The sequence below is a fragment of the Conger conger genome, chromosome 18 (genome assembly GCF_963514075.1).
Source record: "Conger conger chromosome 18, fConCon1.1, whole genome shotgun sequence".
NCBI lineage: Eukaryota > Metazoa > Chordata > Actinopteri > Anguilliformes > Congridae > Conger > Conger conger.
This window is the reverse complement of record NC_083777.1, coordinates 2,877,575-2,890,987: the sequence shown is the minus strand read 5'-3', so window position 1 is coordinate 2,890,987 and position 13,413 is coordinate 2,877,575. Positions and strand designations below refer to the sequence as shown.

General features: G+C 44.9%; 1 protein-coding gene across 1 annotated transcript in view; it reads left to right on the top strand.

Annotated features, from left to right (window-relative positions):
* The window catches only part of LOC133118571 (sorbin and SH3 domain-containing protein 1), a 61,939-nt gene that overhangs the window by 18,059 nt on the left and 30,467 nt on the right, over window positions 1-13,413 (top strand). The window contains exons 9-11 of the mRNA XM_061228673.1: window positions 400-524; window positions 1,865-1,975; window positions 4,847-4,930. Coding sequence (XP_061084657.1) covers window positions 400-524; window positions 1,865-1,975; window positions 4,847-4,930 — 320 coding nt within the window. The remainder of the gene's footprint in view (window positions 1-399; window positions 525-1,864; window positions 1,976-4,846; window positions 4,931-13,413) is intronic.

Here is a 13,413-nt window from a genome sequence, read left to right as displayed (position 1 = left end):
GAGATGCAGGTGATAAGAATTTTAATAACCACCTGAATTCTACAGATGGTGCCTTTTATGAATTGTGAAGAATGTCTGTTTTGTGTCAAACACTGAACCATCGCTTATATTCTGAATGCAAAATTTTTCTTGTTTATATTTCAAACTTTATATCTTTTGCCCTCTGCAAATGTGTATATTATATACAATTGGCAGTGATGGCAATGGCTTCCAGGCTTACCACATCATAAGCAGAGTACTAATAATGTGTAAAAATGAAACGGTTTTGATGTTGTTCTGCTGCTGAATTTTGTGTGTAAATTTTGTGTGTAAATTCTGTGTGTAAATTTGTGTGTAAATTCTGTGTGTAAATTCTGTGTGTAAATTCTGTGTGTAAATTCTGTGTGTAAATTTGTGTAGCGACAGGGGTCCCGCGATCGAGGAGCGCTGCAGACATCGGGCGGACCGACCCCCGGGGAAACGCCATGTCCAAGATGCCCGTTCCCGCCCGCACCTCCTCCCTCAGACCATCTGCTGAAAGGTCAGTGCTCGGCTGTACAGGGCACCAATAATTCAGTGGCTGATCCTTGGCACAGGTTTTATACTGATGACCTATTCAGTCATATAAAAGAACACTGTAGAAGTGTTACTAGGGGTCAAGGGTGAAACAAAGTGCGCAACTCAAAGATGCTGAACCCAGGTTTTTTTTGTTGTCTAGCTTAAACTTTATTTATTGTCCAATATTTTTTTTTGGAACATCAAACAACATACACAACATAATAAACACAATACAAAGAACCAAACCATACCAGGGGAAATGTATAATGAAAGGTGAACTAGAAGAAACGTTATATAAGCAAGACCATATAAAACAAAATGGTTAGGATGCAGTTATCAACAGCTGATCCCAATATTTCAAACAGGCATGCTGCCTCTTCCCCCCCACCCTTTTTTGATGAAGAACATTCTGTTCTCTTCCATACAGAAGCACGGTAACCACCACTTTCTGTTTCTCCAGAACCTCCATCTGTTCAGCGCCGTTATCTGTGCCATTTCCCAGTCTAGCTCTTACAAAACAACAGCTCCGTTACTAATGCTATCTGGGCGAAAGGAAGCCTACTTCCTGCATGATGACATGCGCGTGATTGGAGGGAAGGGCGATGATGTCACAGTTGGCCAGCAGTGGTGCCAGGACAGCCGAGGGGTGGGGTGGGGCTGGAGGACTTGGAGTCTTGTTTGGAAAGTGGCCCTCCCGCAGTGGGGCTCACAGAGGAAGATGGAGACAGAGGGTTCAGCAGATTGATGGAGGTTACTGAAGTTAAAATGGCGCTCGTAAATCAGCGGGAACCTATGGCCCCAGTGAATAACCTCAAATATATTTTATTTACACTGTTTATATAAGGGCCATTCAGCTGTTTATACGAGCGCTTAGATCTGCGCTTCCTCTGAACTGGCAGAAGGCCGTTCATGACGCAGACAGGCAGAGGTACCTGTGTGTTAGTGTTAGCATAGGGCCCTGAAGAGGCAGCGGTAGACCTAAGGCATATGCAGGCCTTGGGACTGCGCAGGCTACCGGACACCGCAGAAGGAATGTTCCGGCGCGCAGTATGTAGCGGTAGCGGTCGATACGGAGCAGAGCTCTCACACGAACGCGCTGTTCTGTGTTATGTGAAGAACAGATAACCCCCCCTGACAGCTGCGACAACAATAACAACGTTAGTGATAATAAAAATAACCGCGCGGCAGACGGAGAGAGTCTCAGCTTGAACAGACAGGAGACAGCATACTCTGACTGTGATGGGGGGGCGGGGTTGAACACATATTGTGGTTGACTGAGACTGTGAGGAAGGTTGTCATGGAGACTGCCCCCCCCTCCCCCAGGAAGGACTGGGAGCCCCCGGACAGGAAGGTGGACACCAGGCGGTACCGCGCCGAGCCCCGGAGCATCTTCCAGTACGAGCCGGGGAAGTCCTCGGTCCTGAGGGGGGACAGAACGGTACGGAACATTCCGCCCAACCCGCTGCTCTGTCGCACGCATGCGCCATCCCCCGCTGCTCCTCTCTGATTGGCTGTGGTACGGGGGGCCTTCCCGCTGATTGGCTGTGATTCGGGGAGTCCTTCCTGCTGATTGGCTGTGATTTGATGAGTCCTTCCTGCTGATTGGCTGTGATTCGGGGAGTCCTTCTTGCTGATTGCCTGAGATTTGAGGAGTCCTTCCTGCTGATTGGCTGTAATTTGGGGAGTCCTTCTTGCTGATTGGCTGTGATTTGGGTAATCCTTCCTGCTGATTGACTGTAATTTGGGGAATCCTTCCTACTGATTGGCTGTGATTTGGGGAGTCTTTTCTGCTGATTGGTTCCAGATTGAGATGCTCTCAGGCATGGTTTTTAACATGCGTCTTCTGTCACCCAGAGACAGACGGACGGACTCTTCTCTCTCACTGAATGTTTAATCGCTGACACAATCTGCTCCTTTGAACTACTTTGAATGTGCTTTACTGCTGTTTGACCCTTTCAGTGCCAACAGTCCCGTATAGCACTCTTGACCGTTGTCCTTTTCAACCAATCAAATACTATGCTATTGTTTTGAGCCCCAATTAAAACTAAATTTGACCAACTTTCTCAACCAAACTCCAAAACCCCTTGGGATTTTGGTGGAGCCACTTAATATTGGACGTGGGACTGAAAGGGTTAATGTGCATTTATAGCGTCTTATTACAATGGTGCTCTGTCCAAAAAAAAAGATACTTTAGTTTGATATCCCCCCCCAACTGGTAGCATAGCTGTTGCCCCTTGGGTTTAGCTGGGATTTGTTCTCACGTCATTCTCCCATCGATGGCTGGCCCGTGACTCTGGTGCCGCTTTGCGTGGGGGTGGGTGGGGGAATGCAGTGGAGTGGATCCCATCCCTAAAATGGCTCCATTATTTCTGACTCCATTCTTCGATTTATGGGCAGAAGAGCAAATGACAAATATGCAAAAGAGGGTCCCTAACCTAACATCTGAACTGTAAATTAGATTTATGATGGTTTGTTTTTTTAATCTCTTACTGTAGGTATTTAAATACCTTCTATTCATTTCCTTCATGATGGGAGGTTAGCACCGTTATGAATAACGGGTTTTGCATAAGGCTTTGCATAACACTGTATTTCATTAGAGATGAGAGGGATGTTACTCACTGTTTAACAGCAGGTGCTAAATCATACATGTATTTTGGCAGAAGTCCATTTATTTCTCAACCATTATTTTGCTTCAGTGCAAATTTATTTTAATGAAATCTACATTTCATTCACCTGTCTGGTCTATCTGGAAGGTCTTCTTTGTTTCATAATCGTCTCACAAGCACATCCTTGAGGAGTAGGCTTTTTCTATTCCTGTTGGTTTAAAGGCAGACTTTCATCAGCTGCTCATGAAAGCTTGCCTTTGTATTGAGCCGAATAGTATTCCACTGACAATATCCGTTTCCTTGAAATTTGGGCGATACTTTTTTGGTGGCTTTGACACCTGACCTCTTTCTGATTCAAGATAAATAAATGAAGACCTTGAGTCTGCTAATGGAGAAAGATAAAAATGCAGAATGACTTGAAGTTCTGAGTAGCATGAAATAGCATGAGCCAGCAGGGCTTGTGTTAAAAATACATAGTGTGTTTCGGGTAGGAGACTGCCGGGGGGGGGGGGGTTTAACTGAGCATAAGCACAGCGTCCCCACGTCTATTCTTCCCTGCTTTCATTTCAGCTGCCTCGTTTTTTTTTCTGAGTTCCTCCCTCCATTTTTCCTGCAGCTGTTGGTGGTTTGTTTCAATAAGCAGCGGTCCGCAGATCGATGTTCGGGAGGTGAAGTAGTCCTCCAGGCATGTGTCAGAGCAGTCTGCGGTACCCACGTTCAGAACTCCTTCCAGCGCTCCGAGACTGCTGCTTCCTTTCCCTGCGGAATTTGGCTAATTCCCTGGAATTTTCTGGAATCATTCAGCTAATGCCTGGGAATCTAATTTTCCGAACGGTTTCTCGGTTTGATCCACGGCCGCACTGATTTACTTATCTTGTAATCATCTGGATAGGGCTTCCCATCCACAAAGCTCGAGATATTTCACTCCACCGCGGATGAAGATCGGTGGGTCACAAATAGGAAACAGATCCGACTTAAGGAAAATGTGTCCTTAACGTTTGTCTGAATCCAGAACAGATCCCGCTACACAGAGGAACACATTGTCCTCAGTTTGCAGAGGAAAAGAGGTGCTGGTCACATGACCCTGATCACATGTGCCACTCATGTAGGATATCAAGAAGTCAGTCTTGCAGGAGTAACCGTCAAACTTGACCACTGTAATGTTACATTTTCAACACAAGTTCTCAGAAAATGTCTGAGAGATGTATATGTCATACTGTTGATTTTATTCATGAAAATGTACCTGGTGGACATCAGGGGGTGGAGTGTAGGCCTATCCATCATTCTGATTGGTTGAGATTGGAGAGGTTATTTATTTGTGACACTGAAAGCTATTACCATCCCCTTATGGACATTAAAGTGAAAGGATATGGTGTTTTCAGTAGAGACCATATATCACCGCGATTACAGAAAGCATGTGTGCATGAACAGTGCATGCCACTAGAATAAGGGAGTAGCAAAATTAGCTACTCGTGTTCTACAGCTGTGTCATCTTTCTGAAGTAATGAGAGGTACTCCTATTATTTATACTTTCATTGTGTTACAGATCTTTAGCAGAGGACACTGCAGTCTGCAGGATCCCTCCCCTGTCATTTTGATTCAGAGCATGTCTATGAATGAGTGCTTTGTCTTGATACATTGTGCTCAACTGTCTTCTCTCTCTCTCTTTTTCATCCTGTTCCTTGTTGCCGCACCCCTTTTAGACTCATGGTTTAAGTCCAGAAGATGTAGATTTAGAGAATGAACCTTGGTATAAATTCTTTTCAGAGATGGAGTTTGGAAAACGGGTAAGTCCCACAGTGGAACTCTTTCATTTAAAGTCCTGACATGACCATATATTAAAACCCTGCGTGTCGTAAATATCCCACTCGGAGCCCTGAAACCCTCACTGTATGTGGGACCAGATGAATTCCCTGAGAAGAGGACCCAAACTCACATCCATAACCTGAGAACAGGACCCAAACTCACATCCATAACCTAAGAACAGGACCCAAACTCACATCCATAACCTAAGAACAGGACCCAAGCTCACATCCATAACCTAAGAACAGGACCCAAGCTCACATCCATAATCTGAGAACAGGACCCACACTCACATCCATAACCTGAGAACAGGACCAAAACTCACATCCATAACATGGAGTCAGGACCCAAACTCACATCCATGACATGGAGTCTGGACCCAAACTCACATCCATGACATGGTGACAGGACCAAAACTCACATCCATAACATGGAATCAGGACCCAAACTCACATCCATAACATGGAGTCAAGACTCAAACTCACATCCATAACATGGTGTCAGGACCCAAATTCACATCCAGAACCTAAGAACAGGACCCACACTCACATCCATAACCTGAGAACAGGACCCAAACTCACATCCATAACATGGAGTTAGGACCCAAACTCACATCCATGACATGGTGACAGGACCCAAACTCACATCCATAACATGGAATCAGGACCCAAACTCACATCCATAACATGGAGTCAAGACTCAAACTCACATCCATAACATGGTGTCAGGACCCAAATTCACATCCAGAACCAAAGAACAGGACCCAAACTCACATCCAGAACCTAAGAACAGGACCCAAACTCACATCCAGAACCTGAGAACAGGACACAAACTTACATCCAGAACCTGAGAACAGGACCCAAATTCACATCCATAACATGGAGTCAGGACCCAAACTCACATCCATGACGTGGAGTCAGGACCCAAACTCACATCCAGAACCTAAGAACTGGACCCAAACTCACATCCATAACATGGTGCCAGGACCCAAATTCACTTCCATAACATGATATCAGGTCCCTGTCAAACTCACACCCATAATCGTGTCTGTTTGTCACTGTGCTTCTCTTGCTGTTTCATGTTTTTGAAGTCCAGTAGCACATCCACCAGTATCTGCTTCTAAATGTGTTTACAAGCAATCATGAACACAATTTATCTCTTTAAAGGGATGTGTCACTTTGGCATAACACAAGTATTTTGTGGAGATACTAGCAACATCACCTGGCCCTGCTGACATTTAATTGTTTCACTGTTCCTCCATGCTGTCTGGGAAATACAATGCAGTAATCTCCACAACATTGTGTTTGTGATTGTGTGGTCAATACCTGAACTTTTCATTTATATACAAAGGAACATTTATACTGATGTTATAAATGTTTGGTTTTATGTGCTGTGTGTGTGTTGTGTTTGTGTGTGTGTGTGTGTGTGTGTGCATGTATGCTTATGTGTGTGTGTGTTATGATTCTTCTGTTCCCTTTAGTGTGAATGGGTAGTATTTAGCTTCAATGAGCAGGCATCAGAAATATTGATTTCCGTTCTTGTTGCTTTGTTTTGAAAATGTCAGGACACAGGGAAACGTGTTATTATGATACTGTCCAACCTGCTTGTGAGAAAAGCGTTCTTCCCTGGAGGTTTGGTTCTGGCGGTGTGCTGTTTTCTCTAAAATACAGTCCACTCAAACAAAAGGAACAAGGAAATTCCCACAAAGAAAACACTTACATTTAACGAAATACGCTAGTGACAGTGAGGTTTATTAAATAGTATTTTCTATTGCACACCTCACAGGTTGATGCAGCATTTGAACTTAAGTCTAAACGATCAGCCCCTCAGTGCTCCAGTCTCGTCGACTGAAACATAAAATTAATGCACATTATTTCCGTCTCACATGATTGTTTAAGAATTAATCCGACTGCCAAGGCCACCAGCTGAGGTTTGAAAACATAAAGCAACCATTCACATTATCTTGTTTCCTGCCTGCAGTCAGATAACAGTGGGTTCTCTCATGTAAACTTTTTGTCACTCAAACCAGCTTCTGTTTGAGACATTTTGAGTTTTGAGGAGTGGACTTTGTTGTTCGGCTGCCATGTTGAAGAACACTTGATTCATGTGATCTCGTTGTTACACATGCACATTTACACAAACAGGCGCTTCTTTTTGAAGCTGGCCTTGCGTGATGGACATTATGACACTGCCCTGCAATTACCATTGTTTGAATTGCTTTCGTATTTATCTCATTTAAGTAAATGCTCTTGCAGCACGAATAGATTAGGGTGCATTTAATGAACATTGTATTTGTTTACCGAGCTATAAATCATTCATATAAATGTGCTTATTAGACGATAACTGAAGTAACTGAACAGTATTTAGATGTGAGCGATTCCATCTGTTGGATATTCATCTCATTTTACATGCTTACGTGCGGGTAGCACTGTTATATTGAGTGAAATTGAATTGACTGAGGCTACACAGCAGTAAAAAGCGAAAGTGACCTGGTTTCAGAAAGAGTCAAAGGACGAATGCCCAGTAACAACACACCGATGCTGTTAATATCGCCATTAAATGTTACCGTCTCCACCTGGTGGAGCGGCCTACGTGCGGTGAGCACGAGGTGCTGGTATGTGCACGCTTAGCATGTTCAGTATGTGCACAGCGCCGGGAGCCATTCATCATCGCATGTTTCCATGTAGAGAAAGGAGGGGACAGCTCGGCCGTAGACACTGGTTTCATTTGAACTCTGGGAGAGACACTGCTGGACCCCCTGCCCCCTCAGAGAAAATGGTTCCAAAAGGAACCCTGTGATTCCACAAAAAAAAAAAAACCTCAATCTAGGTTTTGAAACAGTTGGTATTGGTTTGACCATTAGGGTCTAGCTAGTTGACCTGTTCAAACAAGCTCCCAGTCTGACATGGTTTGACCAGCTCAAGCTATGTTTTGAAAAAGCTAGCTCATAACCAGTTAGACCAGCTTTAAGACCAGCTTGGTCATGCTTGTTGACCAGCTTGGTCATGCTGGTTGACCAGCTCATAACCTGCTGGACCAGCTTTATGACCAGCTTGTCCAAATCAATTTTCAAGCTGGTCAAACTGACAACGCTGGATTTGACAGGAGGGTATCTATTTTACAGCTTGTTTGTTGGGTAAAAGTTTTGGCTGGGAGCTTACACACTCCACACCCATGATAGAGGGATCCATAAATAACTAACAAGGGTTTCTGTAAGGAGACAAACATAACAACCTTTTTTTCAGAGAGTTTAGTCTTCGTTATCAAATTTCAAGTCTAACAAGCATACTAGCTAGTCTTATGATTAATTAATGTGAATGAATGTGAATATTGGGGGTGATGTCACCCTATCCACCCCTAAACCTACACATCTGGCTCTGGAGCCATTATTGAACATCTGTTAGGCAGGCAGGGAGCATCTGATTCCAAGCTCCCCAGTTCTGGTCCTAGAGAGCCTCATGAGTTTTCTTGCTGCTCTGTCCTTATTTGATAAAATGAAGCAACATATATCAGTTATCTGATCATGTTCGGTCCGCTGGGTCTGAGCTGGGTGACTGTATGAAGCTGAAAACAAGCAAGTCGGCCGTCTCACATCGAAAGAAAGTCGCGAGGGACCCTGAGAAGCGTTGACACGGCGGCCATTTTTGAGTGGTTCTCTCTGACAAATCTTGAAAGTCGGGGTCTCAGAAAATGTCTGTATTAGAGCTGAGGGGCTAGAAGTCAGTTCTCCTTAGTGGTCGGCAAATAGTCCCCTGTGACAATTAGGTTTATGTGAAATCCATTAAATCACATTGCACTGCAGTCACTTAGCAGATGTTCTTATCTGGAGCGACCTAGAGAAGTGATGGCCCCCATTTGTATTAAAGCAGTTGCTGTCTGCCATTGCTCTGCTCTGTGTGAACCCGCAGTTGTAAATAAACAGAAGGCGCAGGCGGAAGGTTGTCTCTGCGGCAACGGCAAAGCACAGCGGTGTCGTTGGTTTTTGTTTTTTGTTTGACCTCCAGCCTGGAATGGGGTCACTTTTGACAGCTGTACAGTCATGGTCCACTCACTGTTCTCACTATTCCCGGCTCACTGTTTACAAACTGAGTACACACACACACACACATGTACAGTACGTGCACACAAACACACCCCAACACACATGCATAAACGGACGGACACGGACACACACTCACATTATGTCTTTCTCTCACACACACAAACACACACACATAAACAAACACGCGCAAACACACAGCGATCTGTCACATAGGAATATTTCTGAGCCATTCCCAGCACCTGTTTGGGTACATGGGCGGTCTGAACAAACAGCTCCATAACAGAGCACAACAATGCAAGCTCCGATTGTTCCAATGACACCCTGGCCTGACACTCCAATCTGTTTATCTGGAAGAATCCAGAGTCCCCCTGGAATTTCTAAACTGCCTCTTTAGCACTTGCCCACTGTCCCCTTTTCCCCTGTTCAAGATCGGTCCGATGTTGTGAAATTGTACTTTCGCATGAAGCCTCCTGCATATTTTTAGCCTTGCTTTTATGTGGTGTGTGTGGCAAACAGTATGTGTGTTATATAGTATGCCTGTGTAAGGCGTGTGTGTACGTGTACAATAGTGTGTGGTGGGGATGGTGTGTGTTGGGTATGTGTGGTGTTTGATTCTGCGTGTGTTGTCTATTTGTGTGTGTTGTTTGTGTTGTTTGTGTTGTTCATATGTGTGTGTGCACCTGGTTGTATGTTTGTGCTGTTTAGATACTGCTCTGCTCTTACCTCATATAATATATATTTTTATCTGTTCAATATCTGCCTTCCAAACTTTCTCAGGCTCTGTGAAACGTTATGCACTTTTTTATTGGAGGAAAGTTCCTTCTGCTATAAAACTAGCTAAGCTAACTAACAACTCCCCCCACTGCCAATGGGGATTTCATTTCTAAATCCATACCATATGCTGAATTTATTCTGTGTATTTGTAAAGAGGGTCGGACAAACTACATTTTCAATTTCATATTTACATTCTTATTGAATAAAACCTTGACTACATCTTGAAAGAAAAATGCTTATACTGAAATAGACAAATCACATCACATAAATATTGTGCAAATCGCATCTGTGTAATATCTTTATCGATTCTGTGTTTTATTTCTATGACAATGCAACTTCAGAAATTCACTTTATAGAGAGGGTATAAAAATATATATATGTATTTTAATCATGAAAGATTTAATCATCTTCAAAATCCCATTTTCTGGGTTTCTCTAATTCCTGCAGTCATGGGATGCTGGTCTGCTCCTTATTAAAACCTGGCATAAGGCCGCCTGTACAGTGATGTCATTAATTTAACTCTTCATTTAAATGTATTCAACATGTACACAGAGCAGAATTCAGTTACTGAAACACCCTAAACCGTGAAATCACAGTTTCTATGTTTAGAAGGCTTTGTTCAAAGCTTATGGTTTAGTTGCTAGGATTTACAAAGTTTACCTGTTGGTTCCATGGGATCTGAAGTTCTCCGTGTGTGAATGCAGGTCTAAGCTTACTCTAAAATTTACTGGAACATCCAAGAGCCTCTATTTCTTGCCACAGCCTGCAGCTTACCGCTTTTTTGAAGTTGGCCTGGTCTATGCCATCTTGACCAGCTTCAAAACTGAGCTGGTCAAGTCGGTCATAAGCTGGTATAGCTGAGTATGGGCTGGTCAACCAGCTAGCAGTGTGCTGGTAGCTTGTCTGATCTGGTAGCTGGTGAGCCAGCTTACAGCTGCTTCAAAATACAGCTTGAGCTGGTCAAACCATATCAAACTGGGACCTGGTCTGAATTGGTCCACCAGCTAAACCGTGTTGAGCTGGGAGCTGGTCTGAACTGGTCTACCAGCTGTTTCAAAACCTAGCTTGAGCAGTTTTCTTTCAGCAGGGTTTGATGGTGTACAACGGTGCTCTCTCCTCAAAGACACCAGCCTGTCTTCTATATCTTCGGTCCAAAATGTCATTTTCCCAGCAGGTAACTCCTAGTCTAGATCAGAGTGTGATTGGAAACTGCCAGCTCTGTTGTTTTATACTACTTTCACACCACCACGTCAAAACTCTACTGCATGCTGATTGGCTTGAAGGGGGGGCGATTAATTTTATGAGTCTGTTACCGTTGGGGTGCCGATGCCTTCTTCTAGGGCCACCTGCAGTCGATGACACGTACTGTACACACCGGGCAGACTACCCTGGCCTGCGGTCAGCAGGGTGTATTCCTGGCTCAGCTCACTGCAGCCCAGGTGCTGGTGGCCGGCAGTGGGGCTAACGGATGCCAGTCACACAGTGATTCCTCGGTCTTTAGCGGAAGCTCACCTGTAGAGACGGGTGTGGCATCAATGTGTGAGCCTGCTCGTTATATCACACGCTGAGGACAGGCGACCGTACAGGAGACAGAGTTACAGTCCTGACAGGCTTAATTACATACTGCCTATGGATGTGGCAGCCAAATTCAGGCATGTGCTCTCAACTTAAAGGAGAGTGTCTGTTAACATTAGTAATGAATAGAGCGGATGCCTTCACGCCTCTCTGGGTGATTATCGTATGAACAGTCATTCGCTTTAGGGCGATAACAGCTGCTAAAATGGCTGACGATGAGTCACAACACATTTGTCTGGGTGTTCATCATTGTCTACTCCACAGGCTCAATCACCTTGTTTAAGCTTCAAATCGTGTCACGAATACTCCTTAAGTTACTAAAAGCCAATTTGTAAAACTGTTGACTGGCATATAGGTTAACTTAGTCTCTGTTTTGAGAATAGTCAGCTTCTTAGTTTGAATGTTTCACCTTTTTGTGTTAGGTTACATTACTCGTTGGCATTCTTCACTCGTGACATAGTTTATTACATGTTTGACCTGCTTCGTACAGATGGCTGCTGGGATATTTTAAGGGCTCTTTACAGCAGTGTTGAGTAATGGAACCAGTGTTGGTCAGCTTGCTACAGGAAGCTTGTGTCAAAACTTTCTTATCTCCACAAACAGACGCTTTCTTCGGGATTCTTACAACTTTTTCCTGTTTTATTTCCTCTTTCTTCACTGTCAGTACAAAGCTCGTTCCCCAGCCGACTCGGGACCCGTGGGTTATGTCATTTTAAAAGTCCTTATTTACCGAGGGCAGTGTGACAATCGGACAGGAAGAGGCTGTTAAAACGCAACGTGCCACGGACACATTCATGCAGCCTGACTCCTCCTGGAGGGGACTGGGCAGTGGAACATTGAGCAGTATAAATAGATTATGTGTCGACCTGCCAGGCAAATTCCAGGCTTATAAAGAAAGGCATTCATTTTCAAAAGGTTATTCGTCATATTCCTTCCCCTAGCAACTCCCTGAAAAAGCTCTTGTGAGATATGCAATGTGGTTTTTGGGCGTCTGTTTTTCGGGGAGGGGTGGAGGGTGGGCGTTGGTGGGGGTGAGGTTCTGTGTGGCTGTCAGGAGGGATTGCACAATATTATTTCCAAATATTCCTGGGCTCCTGGTCCGGTCATCGGTGTTATTTTTACTCTGGCGTCTGCACAGAGGACACCGATAGGAGCAGGAGTTGGGGTGTGGGAGAGAACTAAAGCCGCTAACGTTTGCTTCAGAATAACACTGCTTTGGTCTGCTTTCACACTGAAGCTACCTGCAGCATCACCAGAAATAAAGCAACTTAACTGAACTGTTATACGCTTGCTTGTGCATGTGTGCGTGTGGGCATGTGTTTGTGTGTTTGTGTGTGTGAAAGAGAGACTGTATTTGTATGCAAGTTTGTCCATGTTTTGTGTGTGTGTGTGTGTGTGTGTGTGTGAAAGAGAGAGCGTGTGTATGTGTGTGTGTGTGTGTGTAAAAGAGAGACTGTCCTTGTTTTGTGTGTGTGTGTGTGTGAGAGAGAGAGTGTGTTTATATGTGTGTGTGTGTGTGTGTGTGTGTGGAAGACTGTATTTGTATGCACGTTTTGTGTGTGTGTGTGTGTGTGCGTGTGTGTGTGATAGAATGGTAGAGGGAGAGACAGAGAGATGGAGAAAGAGAGTTCCAGAGGGAGACAGAGATGGAGAAAGAGAGGGAGAGAGGGTTCGGGAGAGACAGAGAGATGGAGAGACAGGGGTAGGGAGAGACAGACGGAGAGAGAGAGAGATGGAGAGACAGACGGAGCGAGAGAGAGGCCTCCTCTCACCAGCTGGCTGACTGATCTACGGTCTACTCCACTGCTAATGAGACTGACTCACTCCCAGACAAAAGACCAGAGCGCTGTGGAAACCTGGAGCCCATTGGCTGCACAGACCCCGGCCCCTCCCCTCCCTAGTGCCCCTCTCAGCCCCCCGGCCCCCGCCCCCCGCCCCCCTCCCACACTGCCGCTTGTTTTCCTCCGCTCCTCATGCGAGCCAAAACACACGTTTAACTCCTCCATGTAGAGTCTGCTCCCGCGCAGAGCTCAGCCCCGGAGCTTCCCCACCGCGGACGGACAGACGGACGGACGG